The sequence below is a fragment of the Stegastes partitus genome, unplaced genomic scaffold (genome assembly GCF_000690725.1).
Source record: "Stegastes partitus isolate 25-593 unplaced genomic scaffold, Stegastes_partitus-1.0.2 Scaffold368, whole genome shotgun sequence".
NCBI lineage: Eukaryota > Metazoa > Chordata > Actinopteri > Pomacentridae > Stegastes > Stegastes partitus.
Window position 1 is genome coordinate 155,542 of NW_007578099.1, and position 16,898 is coordinate 172,439.

The following is a 16,898-nucleotide window of genomic DNA, read 5'->3' on the forward strand; positions in this document are numbered from 1 at the left end:
CACTGTTTTGTTTTATTGTTTAAACACGTGGACAGATTTTAGCCAACAGGGGAAAAAAATGACTGATTTCTTTTGTTGTGCGCGTTGCCATGTGGTGGAAGTGCCACCTGCTTCAGAATAAATAGTCTCGACACAGCAGGGGGCACTGCAACTTTGGAAACTGACTTGCTCAAGTTCCTCCACACTGAGCAACACACTGTAGAGGAAACGTTTATGTAGAAGAGAGACTTTAATCAACATTTTTGGCAAGTTACAGTGTAATGACGGTATGATTACGTCCTGTGACGTTCCTCATCCTCAGGAAACACATGGATGTTCTGGTTATGAACAGAGGTTAGTGCGGTACAGACGGAAAAAGTCAGACATGAGTGATGTTTGTGTCGTAGTTTTTTGAAAAAAGAAAAAAAAAAGAGCATTTTTGGCATGTGTTGATCTAGATTCCAGCGAGCATGCGCACAAACACCAACATCAGGGTCAGAGGCCTTTTTTTTTGTCCTTTGCTGCATCATCTTATCTCCTGTTGGATCTGAAACAGGCTGAGATATCTGCAATGTAAAGCCGCCGGTCTTCATCATCCACTCGCTCTTTCTGTTGCACAAACGGCTGATGTGGTGTTTATAAGAGATAATATTTCAGGCTTCTGTAAGAGGCACTTCATTATCTTTGATTATGTGAAAATGTACTCAGAACGCCTTTTTTCTAAACTGAGTGGCGCTGAATAGACGGTGAAGTCAAGGTTCAGGGGCAGCTACAGTGTCTTGCTCAAAGGCCAGCAGTGAAGACGCTCGCTGGCTTCAGCTGCTCTTCTCTGGTGTTTAAAGTCGTGCACCACTGTACAGCCTTTGAGAAACCTGCATTCAAAACTACACTGCGAGATTTAGAGTTGTGAGAAGTGTTTTTAAAAGAATTTACCAGACCGTTTTCAGAAATGTGGTAATGACTGTAGATTCTTTGTGGGATTTTTTTTTTTTTTTTTTAGGTGTACTGACAAACTTACAATATGGGTGTGTCTTTGGGAAGATATTTCTGTAGTCTTGGATTAACAAGTTGAACCTTGTGTCCCACTTTTTAAAAACAACTATTTGGAATTTTGAGACATATAGTAACTTATGGTGACTAATCGCTCCTTAATTTAGTCAAAATGAACAAAAGCACACGCAGAAGTTTACAGAAAGAAATCTCACGGTGCTTGACTTTCGACACAGCAGCTCCCGTATGTCTGGTCAACCTGTTTGGCCCTTAGAAAGAAGTGTATTGAGATGTTGATAAAAATGTTATGATTTTTGTATTCTAACCACAGAGTATGTCAGTGAGGTAGCTTGCTGTGCATCAGTTACACCTGTCTGTCTCTTGAGCATTAGTAACCTCCTCAGTTTATTATGTTGCGAAAAAAGATTATTTATTTTGTTACATCTCAATAAATGTTATTTTACTGATTAAAGCTACGGCATGTTGCATTGTTTTCCACAAAGAATCCGTTTTGTTTCTTTAACTTTTCTTGGCAGCTCCGATGTGTGGAAGAGGCTGCAGAAGCTGCGTCACACAGCCAGCAACACCTCTGCTGTCGTCTTGTTTGTTGCACTGACGCTTTGCATCGAGCGCCGAATGCTGGCATGACTCACCTGTACCAGTGATGTCATCAGTGCTCATCCACACAGGCGATTTTCAGAGACCAGAAAACATGAAGACACAAAAAAAGCAGACCTTGTACAGCCCCAAGGAGCCTGGCTTTAGGACTTTAAAGACGTGAATGGCTTTTAGTTCTTTTCATTAAAGTACAAGTAACACAGCATCACAAAGGTTAGCATACAGTGTTCAAACAGTCTGTTCAAACAGATCAAATTAAACAGCGCAAGAGACATTTTGTACAATAATGTTCCTCGAGGATGATTTGTAAAAACATATTCAATTCAATTCAATTTGTATAGCGCAGTTTACAACAAGCTATCACACAGCGCTTAACATAGTAAAGAACAGAGAAACCAACAATCCAAAGTTGCCTTTGGACTTCCTTTGAGCAAGCGGTTGGCAACGGTAGGAAGGAACCAAACTCCCCCTCCCCAAAAAAATAAAAAATAAAAAAAACGTCTGGCAGAACCAGGCTCAGGAAAGACAACCATCTGCCTCGATGGGATGGATGAGAGTGGGGATTGGGAGGGGAAACATGATCGCAGATGGAGAGCAGCAATAGAATGGAACAATAAATATGATTGCAAGTATTTTGGGGGTCAGTGAGGCCGCGGCTGGAGGTCAGGGACGTGAAACTCTGGATCCAGAGACATCCGCAGGGAGCACAGGACAGGACAGGACCTCGGGGATAACTCAGAGTTAGTGACATGTAATGGTGGTTATAACTGTATGGAAGAAAGAAAAAGGAGAATCATTAGAATCCCCCGGCAGTCTAAACCTATAGCAGCATAACTTAGGGACAGTTCAGGTGATCCTGAGCAGCCCTAACTGTAGGCTTTATCAAAGAGGAATGTTTTAAACATAATCCTAAAAGTAGAGAGGGTGTCTGCCTCCCAAACCCAATATGGGAGCTGATTCCATAAGACAGGAGCCTGATAACTGAAGGCTCTGCCTCCCATTCTACTTCTGGAAACTCTAGGAACCACCAGTAGACCTGCAGTCTGAGAGCAAAGGGCTCTGTTAGGATGATACAGTACAATAAGGTTTTTAGGGTAAAATGGAGCTTGGTCATTGAGAGTTATATATGTTAAAAGTAGGATTTTCAATTCTATCCGTGATTTTGCAGTGAGCCAATGAAGAGAAGCTAATACAGGAGAAATATGGTCTGTCTTACTGATTCCTGTCAGAAAAAAAAAAACGTATGTCAGTCCTGACTCCTCATCGAGTGCCATCAGATCAGACTAGAATTACCACCTCGTGCTTTTGTGCCTCTGCCAACCAGTCGGGTTGGTGTTCATACCAAGTTGCTCCAGACTTGACCTTTGACCTTTTAGATTTGAAATGCAATCCCAACATCATTTGCCCTATGATATGTTTGTATAAGATTTTGTCATAATTGGCATAAGAATGTGGCCAAAAAAATGTTGTGTAAGCTGTGTTATTGGATGAATGTGAAGTCACAAGAATCTTGACCTTTGACCTTTGCCCGCCAAACTCTGTACAGGTTTCCTGTTAGTCTGACTCACCAGAAGTTGACTATGGGTATAAACCTGCCATCATTCATTTGTGTGAAATTTGAAGAAGCATTATCAAAAAAAATACTGCGTTCAAAGGAATGAGATGAATGTAGGGATGGATGGGCAACCAGCTGTCGTTGGCACGGAGGCAAAATCATCTGTATATTCAATACAACTGGTTTATTTCCACTAGTCTCAGCCGTAATTTGTGTTTACTGCCGAATAGCAAATGTTAGCATGCAAAAACACTAAACTAAGATGGCGAATACTGCTTGCATTATCACTGTGAGCATGTTAGCATACTGACACCCGCATTTCACTCAAAGCCCACGCTTAAGTCTTGTTATTAAATTACACATCCTCCACCACTGGACGGCTTCCAAAGAAACCTGGTCAGATGTTTATGGTGATGTTTATGCTTTTTTTTTTTAAAAAAGCCTTTCGTTTTTGATTACACAAGGACAATTATATCCAAGCTGGCGTTCTTTACTGTGATTATGAGAGCGTCAGTCAGTGTGGCAGCAGATAAAGGAAGCCGCCATCATCAATCTGCTGTCAGCACCACTAATTAGAGCATTAAGTCTTCCAGTCTATTCTTATCTCTGACTCTTTCCTCAGTAACACAGAGCTGAGCAGCAGACAGCTGATCGGTGTAATGCTTGAAAGTAAATGTTCGGAAAACAGCAGAATAACAATGAGAAATAATCTTTTCATTATTTATAAGATCATCCAGGTGAGCATTTAAATGTCTGCACTACAATGAGATGCTGTTATTATGTGCAATATTTATTATTACTTTCATAAAGCTGAAAGTAAATCTGTGTGTGGATTCCAAATTAGATTTTATGATTTTTTTTTAATGATGATTGTTTCAGTCATGCCGTAATTATAGGAGTCTTAATGAGTATTAATTTTAGAATTATTATAATATAAATAACATATAATACATATAATATAATTGTAATGATAATTATTATGTTATATAAACAGGAATACTAAGAATGACAAATTTGAAATCTGCTTGTACAACTGAGACAAATTACTTAATTACTATAACTGATTATAAAAATGTCATTATCACCTGTGATGACTGAGCCAATTTCAACTGGTGACAAACAATGGCTTTGCTGCAGACTAGAAACAGAATGACACAACATGGAAAGTTGGCTTCAACAATTTTATTTATGATTACCTAATAGTCATTTAAGCTCATAAACACAACATTGTGTCTCACTTTCCAAACTGAGCATCATTGACCGGTTATAACTTTGCTGCACGAGATAAACAGAGAATTTTCTTCTTTGCCGTCCTGTAACAACAATAACATTTTAGGGTTGAGAAGTAGAACAGTAAGCTAATTACATAAGTCACACATTATAACATTTATTTAGTTATGCCACAGCCGCATTTTTTAGGCGAAAATGTTTTCACAAGTTTGTGTTTTCTGGATGAATTAAGACTTCTTGCAGTGAAAATCTGTATTTTTAAAATCTTGTTGACCTTCCCACATGGCGTTTCATATATACTGGGAAACATGTCACGGATCCTGTTTTAAAGATGTATGAATGATTACTTCCAATATCACAACTTGTCGTTGTGTAGTGTAGAGTAGTTTTACAGTGTTTGAGCAGAGTTGTAGGTGAGCTGGTGTGCTCGGGCTGCAGTGAGAGTTAGAAGGTCAGGCACTTCACAGAGCTGCATATTGTGAAGGAAGCATCACTACATCTAAGCCATTTGAAAGCAAGAAGAAATTATTTAAATTGGACAAAAATTAAAACATGCAACTTGGATACACAAAAATTTGTTTTTAAAGATTTAACTATCACAAAGAGAGAAACTTTAAAACATCTGAACAGGATCAGAATCGGTTCAAGTTGTAATACATGAACAGTAATTCCGGCTTTCTTAATTTTATTTTATTTTATTTTATTTTTTGTGAGTCACCAGCAATGAATAAAGCAGCTCAAACAATCAGCTTGACAAAAAAATACTGTCGTGGTATCTGGCCTTGCTTGCAGGTAGGATTTAATAGGATTGATTTGGTGAAATTTAGCCATGAATAAGACAGATTAACATGATTTAAAATAGTCCCTATGAAAATCAATGAATCAGCAACCAATTTGGCGTGTAGTATAATTATGACAAACAAAATGTATTAATATCCATCAGCTATGGTGGAGGCCTCAAAACATGAACAAAAAACAATGGCTAGACACTGATGCAGAGGCCTACAAAAGACAATAGCTGGCAGATTGATTTCTACCCTTCATTTTACACTTAAGAGACAAAATATTATGTTTGTTCACAGTCTGACAGCTAACCATGTGAAGAATGGGTCCATTTTGTTTCCTGAGTTATAGCACAGCATGTCACATGAGTACACAAGTCATGTGTAGAGGGGAGAGGAAGACTCAGTTCAGTCTAAGTGACGTGGGTGTAGAGATGTCTCAGGAACTCTCCTCTTGTGGTCGTGTCTCCGGGGAAAACCGCTTGGCAGAATTCACAAACATGAGACTGCAGCGCCACGTCCGACATCAGTGCCCCGCCACACAGGCTCATGAGGCCACCGGCCTGGGAGGGATTGTCTGCCACAGGCGCCTCACACAAGCACACAGGAGAAGAAGGAGAAGTTAATGCAGGACGTAATAAAAACCAGGCACACACTAGAATACAGCTAGGATTTTTAAAGACCCTTACTGTGCACGGAGCCCTGTCTCCACCAGGATGGTTTTTTCCTTGATTTTTCGATTCACTGGAAGAGGCTTCACGGCATCTCGAGGAGTCCAGGGTTAATAAGAACGTGGCCGTTTGATCCGCCTTCAAAGAGGTCATATCCACACAGAGCTTGGACATATCTTCAGCAAGGAGATCAGAGAAAGTCCCCACATTTCTGGAAAGGTGACCAATGCCACACTGTGCTGCAGGGTTTTGTGTTGCAGCTGTTCGTGGTTGTGGCTTTTCATGGGGATATACTGGGATTTCATGGGTACATTGGACAGGAATCGACATCATATCACTCAGCTCTCCATTAGGAACAGAGGCACCTGCAGACAGATACTTGTTTAAGCATAATGACTAACACGCTCTTTGAGAGAATCAGACGTAGTTTATTAGCAGACCTTGCTGTTTCTGCAGGGCTGCTGTGAGTTGATGCAACAGAGCGGCTTGTCTCAGGCAAAGCGACCTCAGGCGAAGAAACTGCTGGTATAGTTCGTTGTATGCTTCCTCCATCTCACCAGCTCAATGATCTGAGAGCAAATATCACAGAGGAGATTACACTAAGGTGCACACGGCTAAATGCTAACGTCCGTGTGCTACCATGGTCAAAATCGCAACAGGGCAATATATAGGAAGTACCATGGAGCAGGCCGATGATCATAATTAAGCAAGTAGCATGGCTGCTAATTAATACTCAACACAAATAAAAGCTGAAACTAATAGAGATGTCATTGTGTCATTGCCCCTAGGGGATAAGTAAAGTGAACTGAATTGAATTGAAATGGAATGGAATGAATTGAAATAGTTTTGCAACTACATATACAACAGAAGTGAGTGTACCTGTGTGCAATACATTTAAATGTTAAATAATTCACATAATTAGGATGACAAGTAGAGTGTTTCTTCTTAGAAACAGTCAAAAACAAATACTTTTGAAAGACTTTATTGAATATACAAACTAGAAACTCTGTCAGTAACAAAAGGGACCTGTAATTACTGACACAAGTTTTTAAAAAAACTTGTGATGATTGAAAAAAGAAAAACTAAGTACACTTGTGATTTCCAATTAGCCTAATTGCATGAACATGGTCATACAAAGACCTGTGAACACCAACATTTCTATGTGTAGTGTCTATCTATGTGTCTGCATCCTCGTCCACAGGGAAAAGAGTTAGCAGAGGACCTTAAAAATTTGATTGTGAGAGTTTACAAAGATGGTTAGGACTACCACAGTGGATGCATAGCCCTGACAATGAAGCATGGAGGTGGGAGTATCATGACATGGCGCCCACATCACTGCAAAATGTGTTCAGGAGGTAACATTTAAAGATGACATCAAGAGTACCTGTTGATATTACAAAATGCTGACTGACGATGTGTTCCCAGTCTGGGAGCCACAGTTGACCTATGCTAAATGCATTATCATTTATAGTATGTACAGTTGTCCTTAAATTCATTCATACCCTTCCATTAAAGAAAATTCTAAATTCACAATAGTCACTCAAACAACTAGAAACTGAAAGAAATAATAATAAATAAAAATTTTCTAAATTATACTTTAGTGAAATAAGACATTGCTTTTGAATTGCTGTTGAAAAGAATAATTAAAAAAAAAAAAAAAAACTGTCCCGGACAAATTAGAGCACTTTCCTGATGAGCAGTGGGCCAAAATCAAAATACCTGTCAACAGGTGCAGAAGTCTGATTGAGAGTTACAGAAAACACTTGACTGCAGTGATTAGCTCAAAGGGTTGTCCAACAAAATATTAGTTTATGGGTTCCATCATGCTTGTTTGCTTGTTTTTTGTTTCCCCCCCTTCTTTAACGGGATAATGAATAAATTTGAGGATGACTGTAGCTGAAAGAAGCAACATTACGTGGAAATGTAAGCAATCGGTGGTGTTTGTTTGTTGGTTTAAGGTTAGTTGTCTTGTGTTTTTATATAATCGAGCTGCAGACGGAAATGTGGAAAGCAAGATAACAGCAAAGGTCAACTGTGGTCACGTCGTACTTTCTAAACCACTAGACCACCTGCATGCCCTGACTTTAGTCATGTTATAACCAAGACATTAAATCCATTTATGCAACCCTAATGTGCTGGTTTTGATGTATTTTTCTAGCTCTCTGGAAGTTAATAAAGTTATTATAATTCATACTTATGCTGCATCTTGCATATGAATATTGATTGACTTACCCCTCATAAGCTCGTCTGCACTTTCCGCTCCAACAGTCTAGGACTCGTCATCCCTTACAAAACCAAGATTCAGAGATTTCTCCTGTCGAACCTCTGTCTAAAACAGGCTTCCTGTTATTGTCAAGGAATCAGACACTGCCTCAGTATGTAAATCCCGACGTAAAGCCCATTTACGGAACATAGTCGACAACAAGTCTGTGACTCTGAAACCCATTCTTCATATGAGATCGCACAAACCAGTTACGACAGGCCTGATTCTTTCCTTGTGGGTTTCTAAAAAATTATGCTCCACTAATTCAGCAACATGCAACACCGTGTACAGGGAACTGCTAAGCATGAGGAAGTAGCCCTTAAAAAAACAGGGAAGTAAAACCACTTTAGCATAAAAAGGAACCACACCAGCTGTCAGTGAGACTATTACATGAGAGGAGTTTTTAGCATCAACTCAAAAATGAACTTTAACAGAGAATAAGCACAGCCTTCGTCTCAGCTGATTGTTTCGTCTGTAAAAGAGAAACCTGTGTGTCACTGTCATGGAAGTAAAACGTAAGAGATCAAGACATTTAACAAAAAAGACCAATGGATGATGTGACAGACAATGAATTGTCTTGCAGGGTCTGTTTTTGGTTGATATTTGACCACTGCTGACTGTCATAAGAGTTCATCCACACACCAGCATTATGTTTCAATGGTTTATGATGACATTGTGGAAAAACATTTAAAAGGAATCTTACTATGGACACAAACAGCAACACTTTCTGTGAGCCAGGTAACTTTTGTCAAGTGAACAAGCTTACAATTAGGACCACACTTAACTGTTATCTACATTGGTGATTAATCTGTTGATTATTTTCTTGATTAACTGATTAGTTGATATCATCCATAGATGTCTTGTTTTATCCACAACATAAATATATTCACTTTACTGTAACAAAGGAGTAAAGAAACCAGAAAATGTTCAAATGCAAGAAGCTGGGAACAGAGAATGTTTTTTCTTTTAAAGATGACTCAAACCAATTATCAAATTATTCAGTTCAAACCACTTCTTGTTGGGTCGTTTCTGTCCTAAAGAATATATTTGGTCTTTTTCAGTTCCTGTCCAACACAGACCTCATTCCAACTATCTAATTCCATCCCTGTAGTTTTTGTCTTTTCTTCTACATTACTGGTTGTTCTAACCTTTTTGTTGTTGTTTATGAACATATTTTAAACAGTGTAGTTGGAATAGAAACAGTTCAAACAGTTAAGCTTCATGACACCTATTTCAGTTGTATAACTTGTTTTGATTGCTGTAAATGCAGAGCTTGTGTTTCAGTTTCTCAAAGTCAGACTAAGATCCATTTTGTTTTCTGCTCCTTATAGGTTTAACAGTAAATCATGTGGCGACAGCGTTCCCTTGTGAATCATTATTAAAAATAGAGGTTTACTTACACTTAAAGTGATCGATTATTCCTGGAGGGAAGTGCAGACACAGACACGATAATGACCTTGCTGCTAGATCCGCATTTTTTACTGCCATGACGTAACTGCACCTGAACACACCAGTTCACCTGCGTCAGCCACAGCTACACCTGGAAAAATGTGTGTCACAAGGCTGCCTTCAAAGTAAAAGACCCAACCTGCTGTGAAACAATAAAAGACTACAACAAAAAAGTGAGATAAACATGGAAATATAATCAAGTCATGAATCCCCTTTGAGTAAATACAGATTCAAAAGGCTGTTTCAAAGTGAAGTGTTGTATTTTTTGTAAATTTTATTTCCCTTCATTGAGGTCTAAATGCTATTTTGAACCTTCTTCACAGAGCCAGGTTAAAAAAAAAAAAAAGAAGGTTTGGGTAATCCTGAATTATGTATTAGTTCTGTTTATTTTTATTTGATCACTTTGTGATTCTTAGTTATAAACTAATTTAGTCACAAATACAGAAATCTACCCATTAAATGCTTGTCTAAAGTTTCATTTGTAGAATATAAACTCTGCCAGGTGTATTAAGCCCCAGAAGTTCTATTTTTTCCTTGGTTTACATTTTCTTTGTTTTTAAACTTCTTCATTCTTAAAGTTGCGATTTTTATCATAATATAATAAACAACCACTTCACTCATGGTCATAGGAATACAAATCAATAATGGTAATCATGATGATAGGGACATTAGAGCTCAGACAGTATTTACAGTAAATTAAACGGAGCAGCCATAGCTGAAGAGCTACTTACAACTTTCAGAAGCAAATATTGAATTATGATATTAAGCCTTAGTTTTCTTTCTTTTTTGTTTGTTTGATTTGATTCTTGGGGGCAGCACAACAAGGTTTAAACACAACATTGACATATTATGACCTTATTGACATTTTAGTATGAGCAAACAGTATCCAGCTGATCACCTGATGAGTGTATTTAAGGCTCTGTTTAGGTCACCACTAACTCTTGAGACAAATATTTGGCTGCTAAATACTCCACTATGCTCACCAGCCACTGAGCTTCATGTTAAACAGGTTTATCAGATCTTCTTTTACTTAAAACAGCTACCCACTGCATCTGAACACTGAGTAAACCAAAACAGTAAATTTAAAGGTCAGGAAACCAAAACAACAAGCTGAGGGATGCCCAAATATCCCAGAAATCTAAAAGAAACTAAAAATGACCCATTTGAAAAACGCATAGCTGTTTAAATCATTGTTGTAATGTTAGCATGCTAATATTTCTACCGTGGCGATGTTAGCATACTGATGTTTTGCAGGTGTATTGCAGGTATAAAGAACACGGGCTGGAAACTACTGATGTTTTGACATATTAGCAAACACTTGATCCTGTTTGATAAGGTGCGATAAAGGTGATATACTTGGACAGCCATTTATTCAACAAGCTTAAGCCTATCAATCGAGCTAATATTCCTCTCAGAAGCAAGTGTTGTCCCCTTTTGCAGAAACAGCTTTTGCATAATTGTCAACCAGACATCAGCTTGCTGACATTTTTGACCACTCTCTAATGCAAATTTCCTTCAATTGCAACATGTTTGAGGGTTGTATTGCATAAACTGCCCTTTTCAAATCCACTTTGATTCAAAGTTAGGCTTTAACTGTGTCCCATAACGCTCCATTTCTTCTTTTCGAGCATTTGGTGGATTTGCTGTAATGTGTTCAGGATCACTATCCTGTTGAAAGGTTCACTTTTAGTTCATCATTTGGACAGATGGGCTCACATTGTCCTCAGGTACTTTATGATATGATGTACAATTCATAGCTGAATCAGTGATTGGCTGCTGTCCAGCCCCTGAGGCAGCAAAACAACACAGAACCATAACATTTCCACCACAATGCTTCACAGTTGATATGAGGTTATTCCCCTCAAAATCTGTCTTTGCTCTACGCCAAACATGTCTTCTGTTACTGTGGCCAAACAACTCTATGCGTGATTCGTCTGTTCAGAGACTTTATTCCAAAGAAGAGCTGATCTTTGTCTATATGTTAACTGGCAAACTGTAGTTTTGCTCAAATGTTATTTTTGGACGGCAAATGCTTTTTCCTGGCAGGCCTCCTATGCAAGTCAAATCTCTTTCTGATTGTAGACACATTGCAATTTGTGAGCATTACCTACTGATCCTGTGATGACATTCTAGAGTTCTTGGAGATTGCTTTTCGCATTAAACACTTTATTCTTGGGCTGAATTTGCTGGAGCGTCAGCATATTTGTGTGACATTTGTTTGAATAGATGTCGTGTCATTAGTTCGAGGATTAAGTGTTTGTTTGTTGAATATGTTGAAACAGTCAGCAGCATTCACGGAATGCACTTACATCTGTACATCTTAGGCTGATGGGAATGTGGGTAGTATTGCCAGCGTTTGATTTTACACCACAAAACAAATAAAAAACTTTGACCTGAGGTCTTCGCTATGAGGCAAGATTTGATGTTAGCGAGGTGACTTCAGGTTCATCTTGGGATTTTCAGGACAACGACGGTTCACTTCTTACTGAGCTACATCTCAATGGTGAACTCCTGACCTTCTCTGTAGCAGATTATGTTTGAGACAACAGATCAACACGTATTAAAGCATCGCCTACTGACCAGTTAGTTGTCCAGTTTGCAATAATGCGGAGCAAAGATAGTGCTGTGAGGGCCTTTGAGGAGGGCAACAGATTTTAGAACTGCAATTTCAGTATAAAACTCTAAAACAGAGACATAAAGGATCCTTGCAGTTGTTGACTTTATAAGATTAGCAATAAGTCTACTTACAGGTTTGAATTATTTCTTTGTACTTGTTCTTTACTGACTGCCACAACTGCCAAGCAGCTGAAATAATAAAATTAAAATTGTCTAACGCACTATGAGAATGGGAACATTGAATGTGGGATTACTGCAATTTCCCACCACATCACCATGATAACGGTTCTATTTTCACTATCTAGTCTATTTGTAGTTTGTAAGTAGCATTACGTAACTTCATCTGTAATTTTGTTTTACAGTTTTGTAATGTATAATGATAAAGGATGGCTAAAGGTTGAAAAAGAAACCTTCATCTAAACAATTTAAATATGGTTAAAACATTACTCAGATCGTGCCTTATATGAGAGATATTGATGAGTCTATTAACTCTAATTAACTAATTGTGTTCATGGTTTTGGTTGCAGCAGCATTAACAGACAGTTGTGTTGCTTTTAGCATGTATTATATTTTAGAACTTCTCCTACCGGTTTAGGGTTATAGTTTCCTCTCCTGATTAGAAATGTTTGGCCCTAAACCTTTCCATTGTTATTGATTGGTCATCTGTTGCTAAGTCTGCCTCTCTTATGTGAACGTGCACATGTCTAAAAACCCTTGTTGACTTACTGAGGTGATAATCAGCTTCGTGGGGCCACTTGTCCCGACTATTCTTAGGTTTAGTGAAGCTTCATAGTAGAAGCCTCTGGTGGTGGCGCTACAATTACAATTCAGCCTCAGGGTACCATGAATATCTCAACAAAGTTTCATGCTAATTCATCTGATTACAGTCAGGACCAGAGTGCTGGTGGTGGCGTTCCCATCCATACACTGTTACTGATCAGTCAGCTTCAAATATTTTTGCTCCAGCTGGAAAATCCACCAGACCATCAGCGTTTGATCAGGTGTCAGACTGTCTAACCAGGAGGGGCTGTAAAGAGAGCTCCCTCTAAAATGTTTAGTCATGTTTATCTTTCACCAGCATTCACTGTGTGTGTGTGTGTATGTACGTGTGTGTGCGTGAGTGTGTGCGGCATTTGGCGTTCAGTCATGCGCTGAATGTGGCTGATATCGGGTTATAAATAGACTAACATGACCAGCACACTACCTTCCATACCATCCATTCACTCGGGAGGAGCAGCACATTTTGCCCTCAGCCTCACCCCCCTGACAGGCGAGTTTATAGCAGCACCTTGTGATCTTCGGGGGGTGCCAGCTAACTTTGCCTCAGACTGCTTATGTAATGCGGTGAGTGAGGGCAGGGCAGCCTTCACTCCTGTAATACCGTCAGAGTCATGTCTCTGTCATCTAACTTCTCCGACAGAACATCCGAACTCTATGATCCATTTGGATTCTTGCCTTGTTTTTTTTTTTCTCCTAAAACACAGCTGTCAATATGTTTTTCTAAATGTCTTATTTATTATTCTTAATCATTATTCAATTCTTCTTGTTCTTATCATTGTTTTGTGTTGTCATGTCTGCCTGTTTAACTGGTAGCATCAGGTTTAATAAGAGCTGCTAGGTTTCATAGTTCTAGAGTAGTTCATTATTGAGGGCGATATATTTGTCCGATTAAAGGAATAATTAACCATTTTGAGAAAACCAGTCTTCAGCACTACTGGAAATCATCCCCATACAACCACATTTTCTAAACTTTTTATAATACTCTGTGTCTTTCTGTTTGTGCATGTATTAAAAAAAGAACTGAATATTTTTAAGCTTTGGATGGAGCTAGTTCTATCGCCTTGTTTCTGATCTCTGTTGTTAGCAAAGTTAACTGGCTGCTGACTGTAGCCTTGGAGATGTTCTACTGGTATTGAACTTCTCATTTAACACTGCAAAGGGTAAACAAATAAACGTCTTTCCCAAAAGTCCCTCTTCAGTCATTGATTTCACTCTTAAAAATTCATCTCTGCATATCAAAGTTACATATTTAGTAGTTAGTTTTTTCCATGAAAAAAACCCTTTTATACTTTTAAATGGTGTATCCCATGGCTACACTGCACACGTAATGTATGCAGACCATATGCAGAGCCAATGTTGCATCACAACCCTTACATTATAATCAGTGAAAGTGGCTGCACCAGGCGTGTGAGCAGCTTATGTTTCACAGACATCCATTTAGCAAACATGGAAATCAGCCTTCTGTTTATAATTTTCACACAGAATTGGATCACAGAGTCTCTATATTTTAGATTGAACTACCGGTTTACAGGAAATGACTGCTTTGTGTCAAACATTGATTCAACTTTGAAGTCTTAATAGACTTGTTGACATTTATTTGCGAGTACCAGCTGACAGTTGCTTAGTAACTTTACACAGTCTACTGTAGTCTACATCTAAATACTCATATTACACAAAGCGGCTGATACTGTAAAGTTTCACAGCACTTCACTGGACCTACAAACACTTGTTTTGCCACAAACGTACGCTTACATGTGTTTCAGGTATTGTCATCAAAAAGATGCTTTCCACCAACACTCTGCACACGTTAACACGTTCAGTGTAGCTTTGGCATTAGATGCGACTTTTCACTGTATTCACTTTATAATGTGTGATGTCCCTGTCTCTCTCTTCACCCATCTCTTCTCCACTCACGACAGCTTGAGCACACCAGCTCACCTACACCTTTTGCTGTAAAACTACTGCACACAAGTTGTAAAGCTGAACTATATCAGCCATATATGTTCAAACCAGACACCGATTGTGAAAAAACTAATAATATGTAAAGCCCCATTCAGCAAGTTGACAGGATTGGTTGCTTAGGTTTGTTGTGTCTGAAATGCTGGCGGTCTTAATCTGTGTATTAGAGACGCTGCAGCATTAAGGTGGAAATGTTCAGCCATGATACTGACTGCCTATTTTAAGATTATATGTTTTCTTGCATAAGAAAAACACACTATATGAACATGTTCACAAGGTAGAAAAAAAAACTAGATTTTCTAAGGCGGGGGTCTTTAAACATTTTTATTAAATAGTGATACTCACTCAGTTTTTTCATTACTGTATATGTAATAGCTTTATTTTAAGTTATCAGTCAAGGCAAGAAAAGATTTTTAAAACACTTTAAATCAGAAAGTTACAAGACACCAGCATAAGTTTCAAACTAAGTTGCCTCTGAGCAGCAGTGAACACTGAATACAAAAGTAAAGAACCTTCAGAGTCCATCACTGCGCTGTGTGAAAGTCTGTATGTTAATTCCTATTTTTAACAGCTCCTCATGTTTCCAAGGACATGTGTGTTGCTTTATCACGTCTGAAGCTCTTAATGTGGCGCAAGTGTTCAGAACTTCTCAATAAAGGTTATCAATGATCCTGAAACACGGTAACAGTTGGAAGCATCATCGACGTCCGGTCTCAGCAGTCCGAGTGCGATTTGTGTCGATTGATGCATTTATTTATATGCTTGCTGTACCTTGTGGGGCCGCCTGTGCTGGTGTGTTTGCTGGTTTGCACCATGTGTTTGCTCTGACCTTGACACACACATACACACAGACACACATAACACACACATGCACACATGCACACCACGCCCTGTCCACCAGCCCCCTCCTCTGCCACCACTTGATCCCTGAGTTGGGGCTCTCAGAGATGCGTGTGTGTTCGTGTGTGTGTGTGTCTGCGTGTGTGTGTGTGTGTGTGTGTGTGTGTGTGCTTTGCTGTGAATAACTTCCAGGCAGGCAGCCAGGAACTGTCATCTGCCAGTGCAACACTATCCATCCTGTCAATCTTGTTTTATAATTGTAACATTCTCATATTCTACGGCTGAGCAGAGAGAAGTTTCCAACATAGTGAGACACACACACAGGTTTTTTTTCTGTTGTTGTTGTTCTCCTACATATTCACATCTTACACACCACGTATTTAAAAGCCTATGAAGTAATAAAAATGTCTCTAGTTTATAGTTTGGTAATGATGTGTTTATATTCATTTTGTCAGTATTTTTTTCTCCTACCTGCTTGAACCATCTTTTCTTTTTTCTGTCTATATCTAACACATTTGCAGAAGTGAGTTTTATCATTGCAATAAATTACCATAATAATAATAATGCTCCAAACATGTTCTCACTAAAACTTGACGGTTAATAAGCACAACAAACAAAAAGTGTTGCTTCTGTTAATGATGCATGCAAGATTTTTTTTCATTTTCCTTCAAAAACATAGAGACTCACAACCGTCCTAAAAGAGAGACCTGAAGTCTTTTTACAGCATGTCTACCAAAAATCTAGACTCAAACTTTACCTGTTTCTTCCAGCCTGTGTGTTAAAATAAAAACCATGTAACCATTTGTTTGAGTGTATTACATCTCAAGTACGACACCAGTCTTCATCTTTATGAGTCTTCACCCAATAAAGTTAATACCCAAGGACACAACAACAACACAGAGTGCACAGGTTTCCACCATCTCCTCTTTTCACACGCTTCAGAATGATAATTCAGCCGGCTCAGTATTCACTTATGAATTTAATCCTGCTGGGACTTAGAGCTTAAGACAGTGATGTGAGGCGTACAGTTATCACAGGGATGGCATGAGCAATGACGTCTGCCAACTCATTTATCACCGGACACTCTCAGTGAGAGAGAGCAGATCCAATTACAGAGGTTTCTATGGGCTCAACAATGGCCTGCTATAAATACACTCACAGAGGGT

General features: G+C 38.8%; 1 protein-coding gene across 4 annotated transcripts; it reads right to left on the reverse strand.

Annotated features, from left to right (window-relative positions):
• Nucleotides 1-4,309: 4,309 nt before the first annotated feature.
• LOC103359358 (uncharacterized) lies at nucleotides 4,310-13,007 on the reverse strand. 4 transcript variants are annotated; one of them, XM_008284673.1, is made up of 4 exons: nucleotides 8,058-8,878; nucleotides 6,266-6,394; nucleotides 5,844-6,190; nucleotides 4,310-5,744 (listed from the first exon to the last, which is right to left on the reverse strand). In XM_008284673.1, the coding sequence occupies exons 2-4, from the start codon at nucleotides 6,375-6,377 to the stop codon at nucleotides 5,568-5,570; spliced, it is 636 nt and encodes a 211-aa protein (XP_008282895.1). In that variant the 5' UTR covers nucleotides 6,378-6,394; nucleotides 8,058-8,878; the 3' UTR covers nucleotides 4,310-5,567. The 4 variants fall into 4 exon arrangements, with proteins under 4 accessions (XP_008282895.1, XP_008282894.1, XP_008282893.1 ...); XM_008284672.1 differs by lacking the exon at nucleotides 8,058-8,878 and adding an exon at nucleotides 12,880-13,007 and having other exon boundaries at nucleotides 4,310-6,190; XM_008284671.1 differs by lacking the exon at nucleotides 8,058-8,878 and adding an exon at nucleotides 9,489-9,786 and having other exon boundaries at nucleotides 4,310-6,190.
• Between the last annotated feature and the right edge of the window lie 3,891 nt (nucleotides 13,008-16,898).

Bases quoted from the DNA above. Each gene is read 5' to 3' on its own strand.
- LOC103359358 (XM_008284672.1), bottom strand. From the start codon at position 6,377: ATGGAGGAAGCATACAACGAACTATACCAGCAGTTTCTTCGCCTGAGG. The intron at 6,191-6,265 runs GTCTGCTAATAA...ATCTGTCTGCAG, and splicing joins AGCCCTGCAGAAACAGCAAG to GTGCCTCTGTTCCTAATGGA.